Here is a 27,113-nt window from a genome sequence, read left to right as displayed (position 1 = left end):
TGTGGAAAATAGTAGTCCTAAGCATATCAAAATATGGTCCTTTGGGTATCCCTTTAGCCATTATCATATTCTTAGACTACACATGTCCATTTTTGAAGCTTTCTGGGAGTGATTTTGTTTGTTATTTGTCTTCTGAGCTGTACATGTATACAAGTACCTACTAAGTACTATGTGATTCTTTTAAAGTGTGTTACTGTAGAGTGCTTCTGAAAATTCAATAAAGTTGTTAAATCAGAAAAAAAAGCAAGAAACTTGACCCTATGTAAGTGTATCAAACATTTCAAAAAATTAGACCCCAAAAATTTTATGAGGTTTCTTCCTGCCCTGCTTCTAAGCTGAAGATAAATATCAGATTTCAAGCTAGGTAAAATACCATACACTTAGAAACATTATCAAGAACCTCAAAGTTTTCTTTTCAGTAGCAACATAGAATTTCTGAGAAATCCGACCAAACCCTCCAGCCCAGCAATTGTCAATATTCAGAAAATATTGTTTGTAACTGCCTTTGCTTTGCAGTTTCAGTTTCCTACAAGCAAGTTTCCCAACGTCATTTCCCACTTTCGGTTTCCCTGTGCTGCACAGTTAACTGTTGGTGGGGAGTTGGTGTGATGTGGGGAGGAGAGGGGATGGGGAATCCCAGGAGGTGGGTAAGGATGAAGTACATTAGAAATCATTTCAGCTACACTCACACTGGGCACAGCAGTTAGAACTCTCATTAGTTCTCGTCAAAGCAGTTTCTTATCAAGTCCTCGTCTAAGCTGATTCCTTGTCTGCTCTGAAAGATCTCTGCTCCCCGCTGATTTTATTGCTCCAGTTAAGGTAAGACTGGGCAAAGGTGGGAAGAACTGTACAAGGTTCCCTTTAGTTTTAAAATTGGTCTGTCTGGGATAGAAGGAAGTCTAACTGGGTGTGGTGTATTGGGACTCAGAAAATATTAAGTCATGGTGTTATCAGAGCAGAATCCATCAAGTGCCAATTACATTCGCTTCTTGCTAAATTAAATATACATATATGGGGAGACCAACCTGTGAGTTTAAAATATCCTGAAACCGCTTTTCTCCCTTTGCCATCTCATGACTTCTAAGCGATTATAATTGCTACTTAGGCTACTTTTCTCTTTATTAAAACCTGGTTAAGCTGGTTCAAACTTTAGTCTGCAAGTCTGATGAGCTATGATTGTTATTTTCGTGAGAAAGAGTAATGAATGAGATACAAAGTAAATAGCTTGCTAAACTGCTAATATGAAGATTCTTCATCTCCCCCCAAAAAAGAAAGAACAGGAAAAGTGAAACCCAGTCTGAACAGTGAAGAGGTTTCCAGACAGTAATGTATTTTGAGCCTTGATCTTGCTCTTCCAAAGTGGGTTTTTCCTATAGCTCTGAGTTTTTTGTTTCTTAGTACTTGTTAACCCTTTATTGTGCTGAATTCTGTCTCTACTCTGCTATTGCCTCTAATATCATGATTTTTAAAGCAAATTTTATTTATTTTTACTTATTTACTTGCTTAAAAGGCAGAGAGAGGCAGACATTGTAGGGCAGTGGATAAGTCACTAGTCCACTCCCAAATGCTTGCAATGGCCAGGGCTGTGCTAGTCTGAAGCCAGGAGCCTGGAACTCTACCTGGGTCTCCCACAAGGGTGGGATTTCCCTTTGTCCACCAAATAGCTAGGAGCCAGTAAGGTGGTCAAGAGTATGAAGGATGTAGTGTTCTACTGCAACCCACATTTGCTAAGCTATTTTCAGCTTTTAGAAAATTCTTCAGCAACAGGCCATGCTGGGGGAGCATATGCCCAGGTTCAGTAGACAAAATGATTTTCTCGGTTTAAACACTAGATATTCTGGCCCAGCTCATCTCTTCCCTTGCAGACAAAGTAACGTCCTGGACATGGCCTTGGAGATCCTCATGGCAGAACCCGTGTGCCTCATTGAGAACACCAGTGAGCAGTTCATGGTCAATGAGGAGGCCGTGCAGATCCTGTCGGCTGTTACGCAGCCCGTGGTGGTGGTAGCTATCGTGGGCCTCTACCGCACGGGCAAGTCCTACCTCATGAACAAGCTGGCTGGGAAGAAGACGGGTGAGCGGCAACAGCTATGCTCTGAGGGTCTCCTCTGTCCACCCACACTGTCACCACTCAGCCTGGGGAGGAGAAGGGAGAAAGGCGGGGAGGGGGAGGGGCACTGAAAGCCAATGTGTGGAAGGCACTGGTCTTTTTATCTCCTGGGAGACAAAGGGCAGCTGTCTGTCCTGATGCCTCACACTGTGTTTTTCATTTGCCCTTAACAAGTCTCTGGGAAAGAGCATAATGTGCACCCCTCATAAAGAGTGAGCTATCAGGGAAGTAATTTCCATAAGTATAATTATAAACTATTGACATTTTAGTAGTATGGTGTTCTTTAAAAAATAAAATTTCCAGTCTATGATGTTTGATGTTATTTTTCTATTCCTTTATTGTAATTCAGAACCAGATTAGTTGTGCCTTCCGTTGTTTTTCCATCTTGCTTCCCCTAAATCCTTTTTCAGTGATCAAGACAATCCTTATTTCCAGAGCCCCTCCCCTATTACAACATCTCCACTTCTCTGCAGGCTTCTCAGTTGGGTCCACCGTGCAGTCTCACACCAAGGGCATCTGGATGTGGTGTGTGCCTCATCCAGAGAAGCCTGACCACACCCTAGTTCTGCTTGACACAGAAGGTCTGGGTGACGTAGAGAAGGTATGGCTACGGGATTCCTTTTTGAATTACCTTTCAGCATTCTTTATCCAGGGAAGTTTCGGTTTTCCTAAATTTATATTCCCACTTGACCAGACAATGGCCTTTAAAACAATTATTTACTTGAAATTAGATAGGCAAGGATCTCTTACCTGCTAGTGCACTCCCTAAATGCCAACAACCAGGGATGGGCCAGGTTGAAGCCAGGAGCTGGGAACTCAATCCAAGTTTCCCAGATAGGTGAAAAGGATCCAACTATTGGATCTTCAGCTACTGCCATCCAGGTTACAGAGTTGGAACTGGAGGCGGAGCTGTAAGTGGAACCCATGCACTCTGATATGGAGTGTGGACATCCTAAGTGGTGGTTTAAATGCTACACCAAAACACCCACCCCAGAATATACATTTTCCTTTCCTTTTTTTTTTAAGATTTTTATTTATTTATTTGAGAGGTAGAGTTACAGGCAGTGAGAGGGAGAGAGAGAGAAAAAAAGGTCTTCCTTCCGTTGGTTTACTCCCCAGATGGCTGCAACAGCTGGAGCTGTGCTGATCTGCAGCGCAGATGCTTCTTCCCCATCTCCCATGTGGGTGCAGGGTCCCAAGCACTTGGGCCATCTTCTATTGCTTTACCAGGCCATAGCAGAGAGCTGGATTAGAAGAGGGGCAGCTGGGACTAGAACCGGTACCCATGTGGTATGCCGGTGCCACAGGTGGAGGAAGCATTGTTTTCAGATGCATTGTTGGCAATTGTTTCACAATCTTTAACTGAAAAAGCAACCTTAATTTTTTTTAACTTTTATTTAATGAATATAAATTTCCAAAGTACGATTTATGGATTACAATGGCTTCCTCCCCATACCGTCCCTCCCACCCACAACCCTCCCCTTTCCCACTCCCTCTCCCCTTCCATTCACATCAAGATTCATTTTCGATTATCTTAATATACAGAAGATCAGCTTAGTATACATTAAGTAAGGATTTCAACAGTTTGCTCCCACACAGAAACATAAAGTGAAAAATAATAGATGATTTTTTTAAATGATGATGAAATCAGATCAGACTTATTGTCATGTTTAATCCCAGTGAGAGTTGATAATTTCTTTCTTTTTTTTTTTTTACAGAGGATCAGTTTAGTATGCATTAAGCAAAGATTTCAACAGTTTGCACCCCCATAGAAACACAAAGTGAAATATATTGTTTGAGTACTCGTTATAGCATTAAATCTCAATGCACAGCACATTAAGGACAGAGATCCTACATGAGGAGTAAGTGCACAGTGACTCCTGTTGTTGACTTTACCAATTGACACTCCTGTTTATGGCATCAGTAATCTCCCTATGTTCCAGTCATGAGTTTCCAAGGCTATGGAAGCCCTCTGAGTTCTCCGATTCTTATCTTGTTTAGACAAGGTCATATTCAAAGTGGAGGTTCTCTCCTCCCTTCAGAGAAAGGTACCTCCTTCTTTGAAGACCTGTTCTTTCCACTGGGATCTCACTCACAGAGATCTTTTGCCAGAGTGTCTTGGCTTTCCATGCCTGAAATACTCTCATGGGCTTTTCAGCCAGATTGGAATGCCTTTAGGGCTGATTCTGAGGCCAGAGTGCTATTTAGGACATCTGCCATTCTATGAGTCTGCTGAGTATCTCACTTCCAATGTTGGATCACTCTCCCCTTTATTTATTCTATCGGTTAGTGTTAGCAGGTACTAGACTTGTTTATGTGCTCCCTTTGACTCTTAGTCCTTTCATTATGATCAATTGTGAACTGAAATTGATCACTTGGAATAGTGAGATGGCATTGGTACATGCCACCTTGATGGGATTAAATTGGAGTCCCCTGGTATGTTTCTAATTCTATCATTTGGGGCAAGTCAGCTTGAGCATGTCCCAAATTGTACATCTCTTCCCTCTCTTATTCCCACTCTTATGTTTAACAGGGATCACATTTCAGTTAATTTTCAACACTTAAGAATAACTGTGTATTAATTACAAAATTAAACCAGTCATATTAAGTAGAACAGACAAAAAAAAATACTAAGAGGCATAATGTATTAAGTTGTTCATTAACAGTCAGGGCTATGCTGATCAAGTCACCGTTTCCCATAGTGTCCATTTCACTTCAACAGGTTTCCTTTTTGGTGTTCAGTCAGTTGTCACTGATCAGGGAGAACATATGATATTTGTCCCTTTGGGACTGGCTTATTTCACTCAGCATGATGTGTTCCAGATTCCTCCATTTTGTTGCAAATGACTGGATTTCGTTGTTTCTTACTGCGGTATAGTATTCTAAAGAGTACATATCCCATAATTTCTTTATCCAGTCTACCGTTGATGGGCATTTAGGTTGGTTCCAGGTCTTAGCTATTGTGAATTGAGCTGCAATAAACATTAGGGTGCAGACAGCTTTTTTTGTTTGCCAATTTAAATTCCTTTGGGTAAATTCCAAGGAGTGGGATGGCTGGGTCGAACGGTAGGGTTATCTTCAGGTTTCTGAGGAATCTCCAGACTGACTTCCATAGTGGCTTGACCAGTTTGCATTCCCACCAACAGTGGGTTAGTGTCCCTTTTTCCCCACATCCTCGCCAGCATCTGTTGTTGGCAACCTTAATTTTTACAAAAAGTCAACAACATATGGGTCAGTATAAAATTATTCAGGCAAACAAAGAGTTTTCAAAGTTCACATATCAGTCATTATTATTCATCTGGTTTAACATTTGCAGGTAAGGAATCTGTTTTTGATGACTGGTATTCTGTGAATGTTATAAAACATGATTTGGGGCCTGCACAGTGGTGTAGTGGGTAAAGCCGCTGCCTGCAGTGCTGGTATCCCATATGGGTGCTGGTTTGAGGCCCTGCTGCTCCATTTCAGATAAAGCTTTCTGCTATGGCCTGGGAAAGCAGAAGGAGATGGCCCAGGTCCTTGGGCCCCTGTACCTGCCTGGGAGACCTGGTGGAAGCTCCTGTCTCCTGGTTTTGGATCGACACAGCTCTGGCCATTGTAACCACCTAGGGAGTGAGCCAGTGGATGGAAGACCTCTCTCTTTCTCTCTCTCTCTCTCTCTCTCTGCCTCTCTGTAACTCCGCCTTTCAAATAAATAAATAAATCTTTAAAAAAAAAGAAAAGAAGTGATTGGTTACCACCAGGTGACTCTGGGTTGCTTTAAGAAAGAAATGATTTAAATTTGTTCTCACTTCTAGGCTGATGACAGCAATGATATCAAGATCTTTACACTGGCGATCCTATTGAGTAGTACCTTTGTGTACAATACCATGAGCAAAATTGATCAGGGATCTATGGACCTACTGAAGTATCCTTTTGTAGAGAAGTTTTAGTTTCAAAGTCTATCTGTGTGACCTCATGAATCCTCAAAATGAAATATAACAAAAACACTGAAAGTACCAAGACAAAAGCCCATATATGAGGGCCCCATGTTTATTGATTAAAGCAAAATCAAAGTCTGGGGATACAGTCAACTGAAAGGGGCTCAGCTGCAGTCCTGTCACCACCACTTTTCCTTAGCTGCGTGTCAGCAATGTGACAGAACTGACAGATCTGCTGAGGGTGAGAACCTCACCTGACCCAGATGTGGGTGAAGACGCTGCTGGCCATGTGAGCTTCTTTCCAGACCTGGTGTGGACTCTGAGAGATTTCTTCCTAGACCTTCAAATAGACGGGCAGCTCATCACAGCAGATGAATACCTGGAGAACTCACTGAAGCTGAAAGAAGGTGACAGGGACTTCAGGGTTGGGAATGGGGAGTTTAACCCAGGAAGTGATCCGTTTAGGACAGGTGGTTAAATGTAAACTTTCTCATATTGACTCACCTATCTCTTTCACAAAAGAAGTTTAAAATACCATCAATTTAGAATGAATTAATATTAATAATAAATTGCATTAGTCCCATACACTTGGAACAAATTTCTTTTTTTCCTTTTCCTAATTATTCACTTTTTTTCTTAAGATTTCTATCTCTCAGTAACATCAGATGGAAAGGCATTAACTTGATGTATTTAGATCATTGTTCAACACGATGTAAATCCTATGCTAAATAAATACCATTTTTCCATATTTAGGTGATGATCAAAGAACTCAGTCCTACAATTTGCCCCGTAAGTGTATAAAGAAGTTCTTTCCAACAAGAAAATGCTTTATCTTTGACTCACCCACTGACTTGAAGAAGCTTTCCCAACTTGAGACACTGAGTGATGATGACCTGGAACCTCTATTTGTGCAACAAGTGGCAGAATTCTGTTCCTACATCTTTAATCATTCTATGACCAAGACTCTTCCGGGAGGCATCAAGGTCAATGGACCTCGTGAGTACCTTTTGTAGGATTTTCCTTCAATTCACTCTCTTGAGTAAGGGACACATTTAAGACAAATGTGTAAGCAATTACAGTCATGGAAATCATATGTATCACATGTCCCAATGGTTGTCAAAGTCCCAATAGATATTTCTATTATTGTTTTTAGAAAGGCCTCAAACATAAAATAGGTATATCATTTGATGATAGAACAAGTGAAATACATTTTTCCCATAAGTGATCCACTATTGAAATAGACTAATCCACACAAGTTGGCAGTATTTATTCAACAAATATATTGGTTCCTTATTATGCATCATGTCCTTTGATAGGTATTGTATGAGCAAGAGATCCATATTCTCTGTAGAAATAGTTGGTTGATGCAAAATTAAACAAAGGCCCAAAAGTCTAAAGCCCACGAAGAGGTTTAAACAGATTTCTTGTTCTAGTATTTTCTAAGAATTCTGTCTTAGAGCTCTGTAAATAATTGCTAGATCATAGAGGGAAACAAAAAAGTGCAAACAAAAAAGTGTAAATGATAAGGAAGTTAAACAGGAAAGACTCAACAAGAATATGGAAAACCAGTTCCAAATTACTCGCTTCACACTTTATTGGTGAAGGTTAATCCTGCATAGCAGTGAGCCCATGTTAAAGTGAAAAAGAAAATTGAGTTCTGAAGAGAATAGAAAATTGAAGAAAAGGAAAAGAGAGGGCAGATTAAAAAGAATAAGGCATTGAGTATTCTAATAAAATGAGTATGCACGACTTTTATAAAATTATTTTCTTCATGGGAGAAGAATGAAATATGGATGAATCGTCTCATACATCTTGAGATTTTCTTCTTTACACATTATTTCTTTTCCCAAAGAAGGAAACACTTGCCTTGTTGATCACACTATTTCTTACAGGAACCTATTTTGTCCACTTGATCAAAATACTGAACAATTTCATAAATAGAATGTTAAATTAACATTTTCAGAATTATTCAGTATAGTTCATGGCCTCTTTTTCTGCAAATTAATGAAAGCCTGGTTTCACTCTGTGAAGGTCTAGAGAGCCTGTTGCTGACCTACGTCAATGCCATTAGCTGTGGGGATCTGCCTTGCATGGAAAACGCAGTTCTGACCTTAACCCAGAAGGAGAACACGGCTGCTGTGCAAAAGGCCATTGCCCACTATGACCAGCAGATGAGCCAGAAGGTGCAGCTGCCCACAGAAACCCTCCAGGAGCTGCTGGACCTGCACACTGCTTCTCGGAGAGAGGCCATCGGAGTCTTCATGAAGGACTCCTTCAAGGATGTGGATCAAAAGTTTCAGAAGGAATTAGAGGTAGTTATTTTTTGGTTTTAGTTCACAAATATTAAGTTCCAGATCAAGGCAAAGTATTGCTATAAATAGTAAAACATGACTTCATTAAGAAAAGGAATTTCTACTACACTGGGAAATAATGATAGTCAACCACATGTTTATGATGCCACTTTTACTGTAAAAACAAACAAGCAAACAAGTAATACTCTGTGCTCTACATATTCTGAGCTTTTTGATACCAGCTCAAGGTTTTGACTACTTGTAATAGAAATTAGCAAGGAGCCATTGTTGAACCCAGACAAGGCCTATTGGTGCTTATACCTGAGCACAACAAGAATATGCCACTGATGGACTCTCCAGAGGGAAGATGAATGGGAGATGTATCAGGCTGGGGAGATGTAGTCATGTGCTCTTGAACTCTGACTTAGCCACCTTGGTACTGGGCACTTCATTGTTCTCCACAGGCTCACTTGCCTCTTTTGTACACGCCATATTCAAAATGTCAGTGCTGCTCACTACCACCTCCACACGAAGGTCATGTATCCACAGTACTGGTCACATATCCACTATTCACAGCATGCATAGATTGAAGAAGTCACTAACAGGGCAGTAGGGGGTCTTTTGCAATGAGAGTCTGGATGCTCCCTGCTCCTGATTGGTTTGGAGTTGGGTCGAGTAACCTTTGGTGGGAGATGGATACACATATGGCTTGGGAGATGGATATGTGTTCAAGACGGGAGGGGCTTGATTTAGTGAGCCCTATTTCTGTTGTCTCTCATTTTCCCATATGCAAACTACTTTATCATGTTATAGCCATGGACTTATTTGAACTAATTTTAAACCTATAAATGATTGTATTTACAAAGTATTAAATTGGCTTTTAAAAAAATCTAACATAAAGAATTGTAAATTCAATACATTAAAATGGTACAAATGATGTATCTGAGTTTTATAAAATAAACTACTATAAGTCCAATTAGTTTAAAGCACTTTAAAATTTATTTTTTTGGTTTGAAAGGTGGGGGGGGGGAGAGATTGAGAGAGAGAGAGGGAGAGAGAGCAATATCATCCATCTAATATTTCACTCTCCAAAGAGCTTCAGTAGCCAGTAGCCAGGACAAGGGTCATGGCCAAAGCCAGGAGCCAGGAACTTCATCCTGGTCTTCCACAGAGGTGGCAGGGGCCCAAGCAGTTGAGCCATCTTTCACTGCCTTCCCAGGCACATCAGCAAGAAACTGAATTGGAAGTGGAGCAGCAAGGACTTGTAGCTTTACTATGATGTGGGATCCCAGGTTCAGTAAAACATTAAAACGAGAAAAATTGTGAAACAGTAGGCTAAGTTTAGAAACAGAGCAGAAGACTACATGTCTGTGGTCTGAAGATCACCCATAAAGGAAAAATAACAAGAAAATGGGATTTCAGGAAATTTGAAACTGAAAAGTAAATGCTAGTTTTCTAAAGTATCATCATTGGAACTTTTCCAGGTTTCATGGGATGGTTATAGTTTTGTTTGTATTCCTCTGTGCTTCTAGAAAAAAATATAGATTCTTTTTGAAAACCCATCCAGAAACACTGAAATGATGCTAACATCTTCTGGGTTTTGTCTCTTTGTAGGCACTACTGGATGCAAAGCGTGATGACTTTTGTAAACGGAACTTGGAAGCCTCATCGGATCTTTGCTCAGCTCTGCTTCAGGATATTTTTGGTCCCCTAGAAGAAGCAGTGAAGCAGGGGACTTATTCGAAACCAGGAGGTCACAATCTCTACCTTCAGAAGACAGAAGAGCTGAAGGCAGAGTACTATCAGAAGCCCAGGAAAGGGATACAGGTATCCCTGATTCGATTTATTAATTATGGAAAATGCATGGGGCAGCTGTTTATAAAAATTGAGGACAGGAGGAAAGACACCACTGTAAGTTCAGATGAGGTTTTTGCCTCTGCCAGAGGTTACTCTTTCATTAAATGAACATGCATAGAAAAATATGTGCCTGGTACTGGTGTTCCTAAAGCCAAAGTTATGCTTGAATGATATCCCTGGAATTGCATGGAACCATTACCATAGTCATCAGACCTCTGCTCAGCCATCAGCATTGATTGCCACAAAGGGATCTTTTTGGTTACCCAGGACAGAATGCCAATAATTGAAACTAATTCTAGAAAAAAAAAAAAACCCAGTAATTGATTAGCTTATAAAAGCCCAAAGCAAAGTTTTAATTTTGTTTCAAATGTAGATACAATTCAGAATGTAAAGTGTCATCAATTTCCCTTTGTTTTGGTTTCCAATCCCCCACTTCTTATTTCTGTTCCCTTTCCATGACTAATGGCTTCACTGTCAGGCAGACTTAGCCCCATGACAACAGCATTGACAGTGCTAGGTCCAACTTATTATTCCTTTTTTAACCTTTATTTAGTAAATATAAATTTTCAAAGTACAGTTTATGCATTACAGTGGCTTCCCCCCCCCTATAATTTCCCTCCGACTCGCACCCCTCCCATCTCCCGCTCCCTCTCTCATTCCATTCACATCAAGATTCATTTTCAATTATCTTTATATAAGAAGATCAATTTAGTATATATTAAGTAAAGATTCATCAGTTTGCACCCACACAGAAACACAAAGTGTAAAATACTGTTTCAGTACTAGTTATAGCATTACTTCACATTGGACAACACAATAAGGACAGATCCCACATGAGAAGTAAGTACACAGTGACTCCTGTAGTTGACTTAACACTTTGACACTCTTGTTTATGGTGTCAATAATCTCCCTAGGCTCTAGTCATGAGTTTCCAAGGCTATGGAAGCCTTTTGAGTTTGCCGACTTCGATCTTATTCTGACAGGGTCATAGTCAAAGTGGAAATTCTCTCCTCCCTTCAGAGAAAGGTACCTCCTTCTTTGATGGCCCCATTCTTTCCACTGGGATCTCACTCGCAGAGATCTTTAATTAAGGTCTTCTTTTTTTTTTTTTTTTTTTTTTTTTTTTCCAGAGTGTCTTGGCTTTCCATGCCTAAAATACTCTCATGGGCTCTTCAGCCATATCTGAATGCTTTAAGGGCTGATTCTGAGGCCAGAGTGCTATTTAGGACATCTGCCATTCTATGAGTCTGCTGTGTATCCTGCTTTGCATTTTGGATCGTTCTCTCCCTTTTTGATTCTTCTATAAGTTAGTATTAGCAGACACTAGTCTTGTTTGTGTGATCCCTTTGACTCTTAGACCTATCAGTGTGATCAATTGTGAACTGAAATTGATCACTTGGACTAGTGAGATGGCATTGGTACATGCTACCTTGATGGCATTCCATTGGAATCCCCTGGCATGTTTCTAACTCTACCATTTGAGGCAAGTCCGATTAAGCATGTCCCAAATTGTACATCTCCTCCCTCTCTTATTCCCACTCATATTTAACAGGGATCACTTTTCAGTTAAAATTTAAACCCCTAAGAATAATTGTGTGTTAATTACAGAGTTCAACCAATAGTACCAGAACAAAAAAAAATACTAAAAGGGGTAAAGTATTACATTGTACATCAACAGTCAGGACAAGGGCTGATCAAGTCACTGTTTCTCATAGTGTCCATTTCACTTCAACAGGTTTCCCCTTTGGTGCTCAGTCAGTTGTCGCCAATCAGGGAGAATATATGATATTTGTCCCTTTGGGACTGGCTTAATTCACTCAGCATGATGTTTTCCTTAGAAGTTCTTCCTCAGCCATGGTATTGCCTGTGTATACAAAAGCTGTTGATTTTTGTGCATTGATTTTATATCCTGCTACTTTGCCAAACTCTTCTATGAGTTCCAATAGTCTCTTAGTAGAGTTCTTTGGGTCCCCTAAGTAAAGAATCATATCGTCTGCAAAGAGGGATAGTTTGAGTTCTTCCTTCCCAATTTGCAACCCTTTAATTTCTTTCTCTTGCCTAATAGCTTTAGCTAAACCTTCCAGAGCTATATTGAATAGCAGTGGTGAGAGTGGGCATCCCTGTTTGGTACCAGATCTCAGTGGAAATGCTTCCAACTTTTCCCCATTCAATAGGATGTTGGCCGTGGGTTTTTCATAAATTGCTTTGATTGTATTGAGGAATGTTCCTTCCATACCCAGTTTGCTTAGAGTTTTCATCATGAACGGGTGTTGTATTTTATCAAATACTTTCTCGGCATCTATTGAGATAATCATATGGTTTTTCTTGTGCAGTCTGTTAATGTGGTGTATCACATTGATTGATTTGCGCACATTAAACCATCCCTGCATACCAGGGATAAATCCCACTTGGTCTGGGTGGATGATCTTTCTGATGTGTTGTTGTATTCTATTGGTGAGAATTTTTGAGGATTTTTGCATCTATGTTCATCAGGGATCTTGCTCTGTAATTCTCTTTCAATGCTGCATCTTTTTCTGGCTTAGGAATTAAGGTGATGCTGGCTTCATAGAAAGAGTTTGGGAGGATTCCCTCTTTTTTGATTGTTCTGAATAGTTTGAGAAGAATTGGAGTTAGTTCTTTTTTAAATGTCTGGTAGAATTCAGCAGTGAATCCATCTGGTCCTGGGCTTTTCTTTGTTGGGAGGGCCTTTATTACTGTTTCAATTTCTGTCTCAGTTTTGGGTCTGTTTAGGTTTTCTATATCTTCCTGGTTCATTTAAGTAGGTTGCATGTGTCCAGGAATCTATCCATTTCTGATAGATTTTCCTGTTTGCTGGCATACAAGTCCTTGTAGTAATTTCTGATGATTCTTTTTATTTCTGTGGTGTCTGTTGTTATGTTTCCTTTTTCACCACTGATTTTATTGATTTGGGTTTTTTTTCTTTTTTTTTGTTAGTTGGACCAATGGGGTGTCAATTTTGTTTATTTTTTCAAAAACCCAGCTCCTCGTTTGGCTGATTTTTTTGTAATTTTTTTTTTTGATTCAATCCTGTTGATTTCTTCTCTGATTTTAATTATTTCTCTTCTCCTACTAGATTTGGGTCTGGTTTGCTGTGGTTTTTCTAGATCCTTGAGATGAATTGAGAGTTCATCTATTTGGTGCCTTTCCAATTTCTTGATGTAGGCACCTATTGATATAAACTTTCCTCTTAACACTGCTTTTGCTGTATCCCATAAGTTTTGATGTGTTGTGTTGTTATCCTCATTTACTTCCAGAAAGTTTTTGATTTCTCTTTTGATTTCTTCAGTGACCCAGTGTTCATTCAGGAACATGTTGTTCAATCTCCATGTGTTTGCATATGCTCTAGGGATTCCTGAGTTGCTAATTTCCAACTTCATTCTGCTGTGGTCTGAGAAGCTGCATCGTATGATTCTAATTCTTTTGAATTTGCTGAGACTTGCTTTATGGCCTAGTATGTGGTCAATCCTAGAGAAGGTTCTATGTACTGCTGAGAAGAATGTAAATGGTTTCTGTGTAGGATGAAAAGTTCTGTAGATATCTGTTAGATTCATTTGGGCAATAGTGTCAATTAAATCTGCTGTTTCCTTGTTAATCTTCTGTCTGGTTGATCTGCCTATTTCTGAGAGTGGATTATTGAAGTCCCCCAGTACTATTGTATTGGAGTCTAAGTCTCCCTTTAAGTGCCTTAACAAATCTTTTAAATAAACTGGTGCCCTGTAATTAGGTGCATATAAATTGATAATCGTTATATCTTCCTGCTGAATTGATCCCTTAATCATTGTATAGTGCCCCTCTTTGTCTCTCGTAACAGTTTTTGTGGTAAAGTTTATGTTGTCTGATATTAAGATGGCTATGCCCGCTCTTTTTTCATTTCTGTTGGCATGGTATATCTTTTTCCAGCCTTTCACTTTCAGTCTGTATGCATCATTGTTGGAAAGATGTGTTTCTTGTAAGCAGCAAATAGATGGGTTTTGTTCCTTAACCCAATCAGCCAATCTGTGTCTTTTAACTGGACATTCAGGCCATTAACGTTCAATGTGACTATTGATAAGTAGTAACTTTGCCCTGCCATTTGCCAAAGATATTTTCTAATATATGCTTTGAACTTCCTGTGATCTCTTGCTGTGAGGTTTCCTTCCTTTACCTTCTTTCATATTGATGACCGTATTTCTGTGTTTCTGTGTGTTACACATCTTTAAGCATCTTTTGCAGGGCTGGACGAGTGGTGACAAATTCTTTCAATTTCTGTTTGCTATGAAAAGTCTTTATTTCACCTTCATTCACAAATGATAGCTTTGCAGGATATAATATTCTGGGCTGGCAGTTTTTCTCTCTTAGTACCTGGGCTATATCTCGCCATTCCCTTCTAGCTTGTAGGGTTTCTGTTGAGAAGTCAGCTGTGAGTCTGATTGGAGATCCTCTGAGAGTAATCTGACATTTCTCTCTTGCACATTTTAGAATCTTTTCTTTATGTTTCACTGTGGTGAGTTTGATTATAACGTGTCGTGGTGAGGATCTCTTTTGTTCATGTTTACTAGGGGTTCTATGAGCTTCCTGTACCAGGATGTCTCTGTCCTTCTCCAAACCCAGGAAGTTCTCTGCAAGTATCTCACTAAAAAGGCCTTCTAATTCTTTCTCTCTCCATGCTTTCCGGAACTCCTAGAACCCTAATGTTGGGTTTTTTAATAGTATCCTTTAGATTCCCAACATTATTTTTTAGATTTCTGATTTCCTCTTCTTTTCTTTGGTATGACTGTATACTTTCCTGTGCTCTGTCTTCTAAGTCCGATATTCTCTCTTCTGTTTCACTGACTCTGTTTTTAAGGCTCTCTAATGTGTTTGTCATTTGATCTATTGAATTCTTCATTTCATTTTGATTTCTCTTCACTATCACACTTTCCTGTTCTACTAGCTTCTGCGTTTCATTTTGATTCCTCCTTAATATTTCATTTTCGAAGGAGATTTTCTATCCTGTCCAGTAAGGATTTCCGTAGCTCAAGCATTGATTTTGAAAACTTCTAATTGTTCTTATCATAAATTTTTTGAAATCGGTATCTTGCATTTCTTCTTTCTCATCATCTTCATAATCTTGGCTTGGGGTGTCTGTTTCATTTGGGGGTGTCATAGTGCCTTCCTTGTTCTTGTTTCCTCGGTTTCTGCGTTTGTTGCTTGGCATCGTGGAGATATTCTTTGGATTCTTCTTCCCTTGCTGTGGTGTTTTTTCTTGTTATACTATGACTGTATTAAGTGGACTGTCTGCTTTTCATGGAGGCTTAGAGGCTTGAGATGGGTGTGGCCTGAGAGCTCCGTTTGGTTCCTCAGGGTTAAGGGTGTGCCAAAGGTGTCACTCCCAGGTTAGGCATGGTAAATCTCTCTCTCTCTCTCTTTCTTTCTTTGATTCAAAAGGGAAGTAATTCCGCACAGCTGAGCGGAATTGGAGGTAGTTAGCAGGTGAATGATATACCCACAGGAGCCAGAGATCGGAAGCTCTTTCCCAAGGACCATACAGGGAAGCTGTACTGCCCTTAGTGTGGACTCAAATTCTCCTGCAGTCTCCCACTGGATTGCCAAGGTTACTGAATTGTAGCATCTCTGGAGAGTACTCACATGAATTCCATGAGTTCTCTCACCCACTGTGTCTTTTTTCACAGTCTCAGTTCATTAGCACCACACATTCACTAGGTCCTAATCTCCTGTTATTTTACCCGCCCCAGAGTCAGGTTTTTCTGCTTGGATGTGGGCAGGCGCAGCCCTGAGGTCGCCCCGCTTATGATGTATGTCCAAAATGGCGCCTGCTCTTTGTCTTGCTTGCCTTTGAGAGGTGAGCAGAGAGAGAGAAACTCGTGTCCATATTGGTCACTTTTTTTTCTCTCTCTCTTCTAGTTAGCCTCTTGAACTTTTCCCCAAGGGGTTTAAAGCCTCGTTCCCTCTAGTCTCCTCTTTCTGCTTGCCCGCTGGTGTCTCAGGCTATTGAGGTTCGGCTCACCTCGCATTCCAGTGCTGGTGTGTTGATTCTGCCACTGATGTCCGGAACCATGGGCTCCCACGCTCTCCACGCAGGTCCACTGTGAATCACTAGTTCCGGAAGAGTTTCCTCTGCTGTTTTTTCCCCTACTCTTCCTTGAACCTGCAGTATCTCCAATTTTATTAAACTGTCTCTTCCTGGACTATCAGTGTGCTCCCTTCCTATTCCACCATCTTGACGCTCTCTCACTTAGTTATTCCTTAGTGCCCTCAGTCTCAGGAGGGAGTAAGAGCATCTTTCCCCAGAATCCATAACAGTTTTCCAAACACCTAGTAACTGTATTTTTCTATCTGTGAATAAATCCTTTGCATATGGTGGCCTTGAGTGCTCAAAGGGGCCTGTTGGGGGTTTATGTCCACCTTGTGGCAGGAGCAGCTTGGTGGATAGTTCCAGCAAGCACAGGTTGAGCACCTCCTAGGAGGAAGAGAGTTGAGAAGATGAAGAAATAGACAGCATTGATAATTTATCACCATTCCCTATGCCTGACTGCATGTTTTTGGCCTCCTAGGCTGAGGAAGCTCTGCAGGAGTATTTAAAGTCCAAGGAGTCTGTGAGTGCTACAATTCTGCAGACAGACCAGGCTCTCAGAGCCAGAGAGGAGGAGATGAAAGGTGAGAAGGGATGGAAGCAATGTAAGATGAACAGAAATGTCTACATTTGAACTTGGCCTGGCTCGCCTGGGATAATTACACTGCGGTGGGAATGGCAAAGATGCATCTTAGCCCCTCAGGCCACATCTGAGTGTGGCATGAGGAGTGCATTCTGGTTACCTGGGATGGAGAAACAGGCCCTGGGGACTTTCCCAAAGAAGTCGGACAATGAACAGGGAGATGTGGGAGGCAGAGGGAAGGGGCACGTTCATCCTGGAGGGGTCTGACCTTCTCCACTCTCTCCTCAGAGGCACGCAGGCAAGCGGAGGCTGCAAGGGCTGAAGCAGAAAGGTTGGAGGCCATTCAACGGGAGAACCAGCGGCTGATGGAGGAGCAGGAGAGGCGCCACCAGGAAGAGGTGCGACAAATGGAGATGAACAGAGCACGGATGTTGCAAGAGCAGCAGAGGGCCAAGGAGCGCCGGCTCCAGGTACTCATCAGTTATTTCATCTCGGGTTTTTTGCCATCTCTCCCCATACTGTGATGATGGGTGAACCACTGGGCGGGGTGAGAGGGTCCAATGTGGTAGCTGAGAGCCAGGATTCTGGAGCCATCCTGCTGCATGTGCATCTGAGCCCCACCTCCTGTTCAATAACAGCGACTTCTAAAAGTTTATGGGGAAATGGAATGAAAATACAAGTTCATTTTGATGCAAAATATTTTTTACAAGCCATGTTTAGTTTTTTTTTTTTTTTTCTTAGATTTATTTATTTAAGGCCGGCACCACCACTCACTTGGCTAATCCTCTGCCTGCGGTGCCAGCACCCTGGGTTTTAGTCCCGGTTGGGGTGCCGATTCTGTCCCGGTTGCTCCTCTTCCAGTCCAGCTCTCTGCTGTGGCCTGGGAGTACAGTGGAGGATGGCCCAAGTGCTTGGGGCCCTGCACCCACATGGGAGACCAGGAGGAAGCACTTGGCTCCTGGCTTCGGATCAGTGCAGTGTGCCGGCTGTAGTGGCCATTTTGGGGGTGAAGCAGTGGAAGGAAGACCTTTCGCTCTGTCTCTCTCTCTCTCCCGCTGTCTAACTCTGCCTGTCAAAAAAAAAAAAAAAGATTTAGTTATTTACTTGAAAGTCAGAGCTACACAGAGATAGGAGAGAAGCATGGAGAGAGAGAGAGAGAGAGAGAGAGAGAGAGGTGTTCTATCTGCTGGTTCACTCCCCAGCTGGCCGCAATGGCTGGAGCTATGGCAATCCGAGCCAGGAGCCAGGAGCTTCTTCCAGGTCTCCCACATGGGTGCAGGGACCCAAGGACTTGGGCCATCTTCCCCTGCTTTCCCAGGCCATAGCAGAGAGCTGGATCGGAAGTGGAGCAGCCAGGACTAGAACCAGCGCCCATATGGGATGCTGGCACTGCAGGCGGCAGCTTTACCCACTACGCCACAGTGCTGGTCCCTCCATGTGTAGTTTTTTTAAATTTTTTTTGACAGATAGAGTTAGACAATGAGAGACAGAGACAGAGAGAAAGGTCTTCCTTCCATTGGTTCACTCCCCAAATGGCTGCTACGGCCGTGCTGCACTGATCTGAAGCCAGGAGCCAGGTGCTTCCTCCTGGTCTCCCATGCAGGTGCAGGGCCCAAGGACCTGGGCCATCCTCCACTGCACTGCTGGGCCACAGCAGAGAGCTGGCCTGGAAGAGGAGCAACCGGGACAGAACCGGTGCCCCAACCAGGACTAGAACCCAGGGTGCCGGCACCACAGGCAGAGGATTAGCCTAATGAGCCAGGGCGCTGGCCATGTAGTTTTTCATAATACACATTTTCCATGGAATTTTTGAAGACTGTGTACACATATATTTTAAAATTTCTGGCAGCCAGATAAGCTTATCTTTTAATTCGCTTTCCAGAAACTTGATGTACCATCATACTGTGTTAAGCACGTTGTCTGTCTCCTGTCTTCCTAGCTTAACAGAGTCAGTGGTGATACTCAGTTATAGGGTTACTTTTGTAATCAAGTGAGTTATATTTATGTTTAAAATAGGACTATGCGCAGAGTAAATAGCGTAAACTATTGAACAAAGACATTTCTAGAGCACAATAATAGTTATTTTGATCAACTTGCTAATTCCTATTTTTTTAAAAAAGGTTTTACTTATTTGAGAGGCATAATTACAAAAAAAAAAAAAAAAAGAGCAGGAGAGACAGAGAGGGAAAGGTAGAGAGAAAAGTCTTCCATCCACTGGTTCACACTCAAAATGGCCACAATGTCTGGAACTCGGCTGATCTGAAGCCAGGAGCCAGGAATTTAGTAATCAAAACCACATTATGATTTAAGATGCTGGTGTTCCAAGTAGGGTTTAATCCACTGTGCCAAAATGCTTTGATCATAGATATCTTATTAAATTAACTTTGTATTACTATGTCTATACCCAATCCTTGCCTTGACAATCTCTAGTTCTGAAGGTCTGAAGGCCTTTAACTTGCAGAAGTTGTTCTTATCCAGTCCTGTAGTTTTTTCATCGCTCAATACACAGTGGCTTTTATTAACCAAGCATTGTACCAAGCACACTGAATGCATTCTTTCCTGTAACCTATTCACTGTGGAACAGAATCCTGACTTTCCCCCTATTATTCAGGATCTACTCCAATATACTTTTTAAAATATTTATTTGAAATGCAGAGTTTTAGAGAGGCAGAGAGAGAGAGAGAGAGAGAGAGAGAAAGTCTTCCATACACTGGGTTCACTCCTGAAATGGCTGCAATGGCCAGAGCTGTGCTGATCCAAAGCCAGGAGCCAGGAACTTCTTCTGGGTCTCCCACGCAGGTACAGAGGCCCAAGACTTAGGCCATCTTCTACTGCTTTCCCAGGCCATAGCAGAGAGCTGGATCAGAAGTGGAGCAGCCGAGATTCAAACCAGTGCCTATATGGGATGCAGGCACTGCAAGCGGTGGCTTAGGCCCCCTATGCCACTGTGCCGGCCTCCAAGATATTTTTTAGATTTCAGCACTTTCCTGAATGACAAGATGGGCAATGTAGGGCTTTTGATCTCCAGAATCTTTTCTTCTACTTCTGCTTCCAAAACTGTGCTGACCTAGCAGAAATTCCCTCATCTGAGGCTCAGACCTCAGTGGATCCCAGATGTCACTTAGAGTTGCTAGTTTTCCATCAGCGCTGCTGTTGTAATGCAGCACGTCAAGCCGCCAGTTGCAGCTCTGGCATCCCATACTGAAGCACAGGTTTAAATCCCAGCTGCTCCGTTTCCAATCCAGCTCTCTGCTAATGCACCTGGGAAAGGTGGAAGTTGGCCTAAGTACTTGAGTCCCTGCCACCCATGAGGAGGCCCAGGTGGAGTTCCAGGCTCCTGGCTTTGGCCTGACCCTTTCCCAGCTGTTGTGACCATTTAGGGATCTCTCTTTCTGTCTCTGTTACTTTGCCTTTCTCTCTATGTATAGATTACATTCTCTCATGTGTAAATGAGAACTAAAGTCACACTGTGACTGATTCTTCAGGAAATCGTACAGTGTAAAGAGAAAGATAATGTTGGGATGGAATACTAAGGACAGTAAGGACAGCAACATTTTGCAGATTGAAAGATGTTTCTGGAGGTAGAGAAAGAGAAGCAGATTGGATAATTACAGGAGTGGGTTGGAAGTACACACATGGAAGAGAGAGATTTGGGGCCTGTCTACTGTTACTGTGAGTTAAAATAAAGAAGGACAAGTGAATGATGTAGGCCACCAGAAAGAAGATTGATTTCACTTTTGTGCTAAGTTTAATATTTTCTCATCATCTCTCTTTAGGAAGAGGCTCAGAGGCTGAATGCAATACACCAAGCTGAACAAGCACGACTTCAGGAGGAGCTCCGTAGACTCCAGCAAGTTTCTCGACCTCCAAATGATGATTGCATCTTACTCTAACACGGTGAACACCAGACTTTCTTTTCCACCAAAGAGACAAAGGAACAAAAACACTGTAGACACTTAGAAATCTACACTTAAACAAGCTAGTAATTACTACACTGATGTTTTCTATCGAGTTATAATGTTGTGGTGCTGATTATACAACAAGGGTGATTTTATCACTGCCTTCATTTACGGATGATACTAGGCTACATGAGAGGCAGCTTTCTCCTGCATCCCAGTGCCACCTGTCTAGTCTTCCCTATTTCTCTCAAGGACATTTTCAGTTATGGAGAGGGTCAGTCATGTATAGTCAGGTCAGTCACATAGAAGGTCAGTCACATAGGCTCAGTCAAGTAGAGCTTAACCAATCAAACCTGGGATTAGCTGGACATCACTCCTGTTGGTGGGCATGTGTTGGATACATGTACAGTTCTCCTGGGTGGAGGCCTGTTCAAGGGGGCTGACGTGGCTCTTCAGCTGAGCCATAGCCCATCTGCACAGAGACACAGCGAGCTGAACGCCGATGACGATCTTGTGAGATGAGTGTTTTAGAAGGTGAAAGCAACTACCAACATGGAGATCGTGTTGTGAGCTTTAAAGCTAAATAAAGCTTTTCTTTTTGTTCACCCTGAAAAAGGGCATGGCATTAGCAGACTCTTTGAAAATCTGAGATAATGTATATTGTGGTTAATCAGGTTGCATTCCATGTTTTTAGTTTTTGAGAGCTGATACAGTGGTGGTATAAGGAGTGCAGAATGAGGTGCCAACAGATCTGATGGGGTTAATTCAATTGGATTTTTGGTCATAGTGCTACAGTTAAATGATCTTAAATCTTTGCAATCATTTGTAAAAGTCACTGGTTTTTCTCTTAAAAGTATAAATTATATGTCTGTATATATTTGCAGCCACAAAAACATTTAAAAATTATAACCCAGTATTATCTTGTTTTTATTTTCCTCAGTAGTAAAATTCCAGAAGGAAGTCTGAATTTCCATGAGGAAATGAACAATTACTTTAACACTTGAATTAAAACACGTTTTCCTGTATCTTTTTATTGTGCTGTTGCTGTTATTATTGGTGCCTTTTTTATTTATCTCCAGTAAAATATGTTTTAGAAGTTACAGAAACATGACATTGTGCTGTCATTTGTCCTCCTTCTAACTACTTACTCATGTAAGGAATTTTCCAGTTATGCTATAGGAGCTTGAATTTTTCTTAATTGCCTAAAGCATGTTATTTATTCACAGGAGAAAAGGAGATGAATTTTCATATCTGTCCTTTTTTCTTTGCCATGAAATTTATCACATTGAACATCCTACATCAGGTAGAGTCTATGCTGCTCAGTTGTATTTCTAGATTTGAATTTCAGAACAAACTAATACATTCCTCTGAGCATTTGTCTAGCTGTAATTAACCTTGCAAGCTAATACAACCAAGAGGAAGTAACACCCATTTTCACACTGGAGAAATGTCATGGTTGAAAAGAACAACCACATCTCCAAGTTAAATATTGGTGTCACTGCTACTCATCTTAAACAGATTATTACAACCCTGAGGCCTAGCAAAATTAAGTCACTTAACTACTTGTTGATGTTGCTAGCCTAGACCATATTGCAAAGAACCTAGTTTCTAGGCCAATACTTCTGTTATATTTGTGACTTCGCCAAAAATCAAGGTTTTCCTTTCTTTAGTAACCCCCAGAGGAGTATGTTGCCTCCATCATGACCTATCACCATGATCATGAACGTTCTTTCCCATTGGCTCCCTTAGCTTCCTTTCTTCCTCAGATGCCCTGATATCTCAGGACAGGGGACTGACATTAGGTGCAAAAGGATAAGAAAATGTACTTCTAGGTAAACATTAGCCATTCCTTGAAATTTCCAAGAAGTAGATGAAGTCTTCTGATTTTCTTGGTCTCACAGCTGTGAAATTACCTGATTGTATTGTAAATGTACTGAAAAACAAAGAGATTCTCCCCAAAGTCTCCATGCAGAGCACAACACCCCTAACACTTGTATTTTATCTCACAGAATTGGGATTTCCCCAACTGGAAAGCATAAGCTTCTGCTGTTTGAAGCTACTAAGTTCATGGTGCTTTCTTATGGCAGCAATGGGAAGCCAATATACTGTGTTTAATAATTAACACTCTGTGGGAATAAGAGAGGGAGGAGATGTACAGTTTGGCACATGCTCACTAGGACTTACCCCTAATGGTAGAGCTAGAAATGTGCCAGGGGATTCCAATTCAGTCCCATCAAGGTGGCATGTACCAGTGCCATCTTACTTGTTAAAGTGATCAGTTTAAGTTCATAATTGATAAAAAAGATAGGATTAAGTGTCAAAGGGATTAAATAAATAAGACAAGTGTCTGCTAATAATAACTGATATAATTAAAAAGGAGAGAACTATCCAACATGGGAAGTGGGATACACAGCAGACTCATAGAATGGCAGATGTCCTAAACAGCACTCTGGCCTCAGAATCAGCCCTTAAGGCATTCAGTTATGGCTAAAAAGCCCATGAGAGTATTTCAGGCATGGAAAGCCAAGACACTGTGGCAAAAAAAAAGACCTAAATGAAAGATCTCTGTAAGTGAGATCCCAGTGGAAAGAACAGGCCATCAAAGAAGGAGGTACCTTTCTCTGAAGGGAGGAGAGAACTTCTACTTTGACTATGGCCTTGTCTAAATAAGATCAGAGTTTGTGAACTCAAGAGGCTTCCATAGCCTTGGCAGCTCATGACAAGAGCCTCAGGTGATTACTGACGCCATAAACAAGAGTGTCAATTGTTAAGTCCACAACGTGAGTCACTGTGCACTTACTCCCCATGTAGGATCTCTGTCCTTAATGTGTTGTACTATGTTCTACTCTAAGTTATACATTAAGTTACATTAAATACTACTCAAACAGTACTCTATACTTGTGTGTCTATGTGGGTGCAGTCTATTGAAATCTTTACTTGGTATATACTAAGTTGATCTGTTTATAAAGATAATTGAAAATGAGTCTTGATGAAGAATGGGATGGGAGAGGGAGTGGGAGATTGGATGGTTGAGGATAGGAGGGAGGTTAAGGGGGGAAAAGCCGCAATAATTCAAAAGTTGTACTTTGAAAATTTATATTTATCAAACAAAATTTGAAAAAAATAATTAACAACCTGAAGAGACATTAAAACCATCTGGTATTTATTCAGGATTCATTCTGTACCAGTTGTGGTAGCTATAATAACTCATCTATGGCTCACAAATCCCCAGTGAGCATTTACTATTGTCTTATAATTGTTAGCACAATCATTAACAAAGATAATTAAAATTACCTTTTCTGAGACATTGAAATGAAATAAATTGTCTAAGGACAATATCTCAGAGGCCTTTTGAGTCTAGACCTCACCTTAGTAACTACCTTCTGATTCTTTCCTTGCGTAGGAAAACAAAAATATTTAATAATGTAAAACTTAGGGGCATTTGTTAAAATAACTGAAATCAGAAATAACACTTAAAAATTCAACACTTTTTATGGTATTTTCATGAAAAGAACATCTCATTTATTTTTCATTTATTCTTTAATTTTTATTACTATAAAGAGAACAGAGTTCATGTATTTCATAGGTACAGTTCTTAGAGAAGAACCAGACTTCCTCTCCTTTCCTCCCTCCCTCCCTCCATCTTCTTCCTTCCTTCCTTTTCCTTTTTATGTTAATTTTTTTGCAAAGACATAATTTCAATCTACTCTATAATCAATCACAGGCTTAATTCTCCACTAACCATAATATTCAACAAGTAAGAGGTAGAAAGACCACAAGTCCACAGGTGTCCAACAAAGGGCTAAGAAAAGCAATCATATCACAAGATGTTCATTTCATTACTATACATTTTTTGTATTCTATATTGACTGCCACATGTCAGAGAAAAACATTATCATTTTAATGTATTCAATATTTTACTTTATGATTAGTGCTGTGTGTCTTTGAGTGTGTGTGTGTGTGTATGTGTGTGTTGTATAAGGATTCTTTATCTCAAAATAAATTTCCAAAAAATAGTGAAATGGTAGTAATGGGGGCCGGCCCTGTGGCACAGTGGGTTAATGCCCTTGCCTGAAGCATCCCATATGGGCACTGGGTTCGAGACCCGGCTGCTCCACTTCTGATCCAGCTCTCTGCTATGGACTGGGAAAGCAGTAGAAGATAGCCCAAGCCCTTGGGCCCCTGCACCCATGTGGGAAACCTGGAAGAAGCTCTTGTCTCCTGTCTTTGGATCTGCTCAGCTCTGGCCATTGCAGCCAATTGGGATAGTAAATCATCGGATGGAAGACATTTCTCTCTCTCTCTCTCTCTCTGCTTCTCCTCTTTCTGTGTAACTCTGACTCAAATAAATAAATAAATATTTTTTTTTTAAAAAAAGAAATGGTAGTAATGACTTGTGAATGTGCAGATCACTGAAAGAACAGAACAGAAATTCCGCAAATAGACTGCATAGGGGTTATAGGGTTATGCAGGGTGAAGATGAACTTCTTCTTCTTCTTTTTTTTTTTTTTTAAGATTTATTTATTTATTTGAAAGGTAGGGTTAGATAGAGAGAAAGAGAGAGAGAGGGAGAGAGATCTTCTATCTGCTGATTCACTCCCCAAATGGCTGCAATGGCGAGGCTAGGCCAGACTGAAGCTAGGATCCAGGAGCTTCATCTGGGTTTTCTTTTTAAAGATGTATCAAAAAATTTATTTGAATGACAGAGTTATAGAGTGAGGTAGTGCCAGAGAGAGAGAGAAAGAGAGAGAGAGAGAAAGGTCTTTTATCCACTGGTTCACTCCCCAAATGACCTCAACGGCCAGAACTGAGCTGATCTGAAGACATGAGCCAGGAGCTTCTTCCGGGTCTCCCACGTGGGTGCAGGGGCCCAAGGGCTTGGGCTATCTTCCATAGCAGAGAGCTGGATCGGAAGTGGAGCAGCCAGGACTCGAACTGGCGCCCAAATGGGATGCTGGCACTGCAGGTCGCAGCTTTATCCTGCTATGGCCCCCATTTGGGTTTTCCATATGAGTGTAGGGGCCCAAACACTTGGACTATCTTCAGTTGCTTTCCCAGGTGCATTAGCAAGGCGATTGATTGGAAGTGGAGTGGCTACAACTTGAACCAGCACCTGTTTGGGATGCTGGCATTGCAGGCACTGGCTTTACGTGCTGATCCTCAACACCAGCCCTCCAGATGGACTTCTTAATAGGTTGAGACAACTGAATGGTCATTTATACAAAGATCAAGTTGGAGCTAGATCTCACAAATACAAATACAAAAAATTCAAATTGGTAAAAGGTTAAAACGTAAAAATATATTTAAGGATAAGAAAACCCTGTGAAATGTCTATTGATCCCATACCTTGATCAATTAAAATATAATCATTTGGTCCCTGTAAAAGCAATAGTTTAACAAATTATATCCATTTCTTTCTGTTTTCAAAATGCGGAAATATAACACATGCAGAAGTCTATATATAAAACCATAAAATGTCAATGTTATGTATCATATTATATGTAGGTAATTATATATGTGTAATTCTAAAATGAACTTATAAATCACAATCCTGGCACATAAACTCAGCATTCCTAAAACCCTAAAAGTGCTTTTTATAACCTCTGACAACACTGCTAGACCCAATCAATTTTATAACTGCTCCAAATTTCTTCTACAACTTCATCATATACATGTAGGGTCCTAAGTAATCTAATCTAGTTTTACCTGCATCAATGTTTATACAAATGGAATTACATTGTGCATGTTCTGTTGTGCCTTGCTTCATTTGTCACTGAGATATTTGTAAGATTTGTATAGTCCATTGCATGGAGCTGTGAGTTGTGCATATTGCATTATATGAAGTCAAAGACAATTGACTCATTCTGTTGTAGATAAATATTTGGATTTTCAAGATTATCTTTTAAGAAATGTTACTGAGTTATTAAATGTTATTAATGTTTTGAACTTGTACACTTGTATATGTATATAGATTTCCTGTGTAACACTAGGGAGACTCTAGGGCATGCAGGATGTGGGGCCTCAGACTTCCCAGATCAGATTTATCATCAAATCAAAGACTGCTTAGCAATTTACATATTCACCAGCAGATTGGCCTCAGCCTCAACAATTTTCACTGCTGTTGTGTGATGGCTGAGTGGTGGTGTCTCTTTTGGGGAGTTATTTGTATCTTCCCCATATAAACCAAATGAAACACTTTTTCATAAATTTCCTTATTAGTTCTTTTTCATTTTTTTGTGAGAAGACTGTTGATATCTTTTGCTCTTATATTATCTTTTTCTTAATTTTTAAGAGTTTTTAAACATATTCTGGATGAGTATTGTTGGTTAGATGATTCGACAATGTCATTTCCATTCTGTGACTTTTAAAAACACTTTTTATAG

At 40.7% G+C, this 27,113-nt stretch overlaps 1 protein-coding gene across 1 annotated transcript; it reads left to right on the top strand.

Annotated features, from left to right (window-relative positions):
* Window positions 1-556: 556 nt before the first annotated feature.
* Window positions 557-21,836, top strand: LOC100349257 (guanylate-binding protein 5). Its single transcript, XM_002715513.5, has 11 exons — window positions 557-819; window positions 1,866-2,074; window positions 2,584-2,711; window positions 5,905-6,014; window positions 6,238-6,434; window positions 6,781-7,023; window positions 8,059-8,339; window positions 9,933-10,145; window positions 16,730-16,832; window positions 17,120-17,301; window positions 20,608-21,836. Exons 2-11 carry the CDS (start codon window positions 1,885-1,887, stop codon window positions 20,722-20,724), a joined length of 1,764 nt encoding a protein of 587 aa, XP_002715559.3. The 5' UTR covers window positions 557-819; window positions 1,866-1,884; the 3' UTR covers window positions 20,725-21,836.
* Window positions 21,837-27,113: the final 5,277 nt, after the last annotated feature.

Source organism: Oryctolagus cuniculus, chromosome 7 (assembly GCF_051225735.1).
Source record: "Oryctolagus cuniculus isolate XC-2025 breed Fujian yellow rabbit chromosome 7, ASM5122573v1, whole genome shotgun sequence".
Taxonomy (NCBI): domain Eukaryota; kingdom Metazoa; phylum Chordata; class Mammalia; order Lagomorpha; family Leporidae; genus Oryctolagus; species Oryctolagus cuniculus.
The sequence above is the reverse complement of the archived record's forward strand: the minus strand, read 5'-3'. Positions and strand labels throughout refer to the sequence as shown.

Bases quoted from the DNA above. Each gene is read 5' to 3' on its own strand.
- LOC100349257 (XM_002715513.5), top strand. From the start codon at position 1,885: ATGGCCTTGGAGATCCTCATGGCAGAACCCGTGTGCCTCATTGAGAAC. The intron at 2,075-2,583 runs GTGAGCGGCAAC...ACTTCTCTGCAG, and splicing joins GCTGGCTGGGAAGAAGACGG to GCTTCTCAGTTGGGTCCACC. The intron at 10,146-16,729 runs GTATCCCTGATT...TTGGCCTCCTAG, and splicing joins AGCCCAGGAAAGGGATACAG to GCTGAGGAAGCTCTGCAGGA.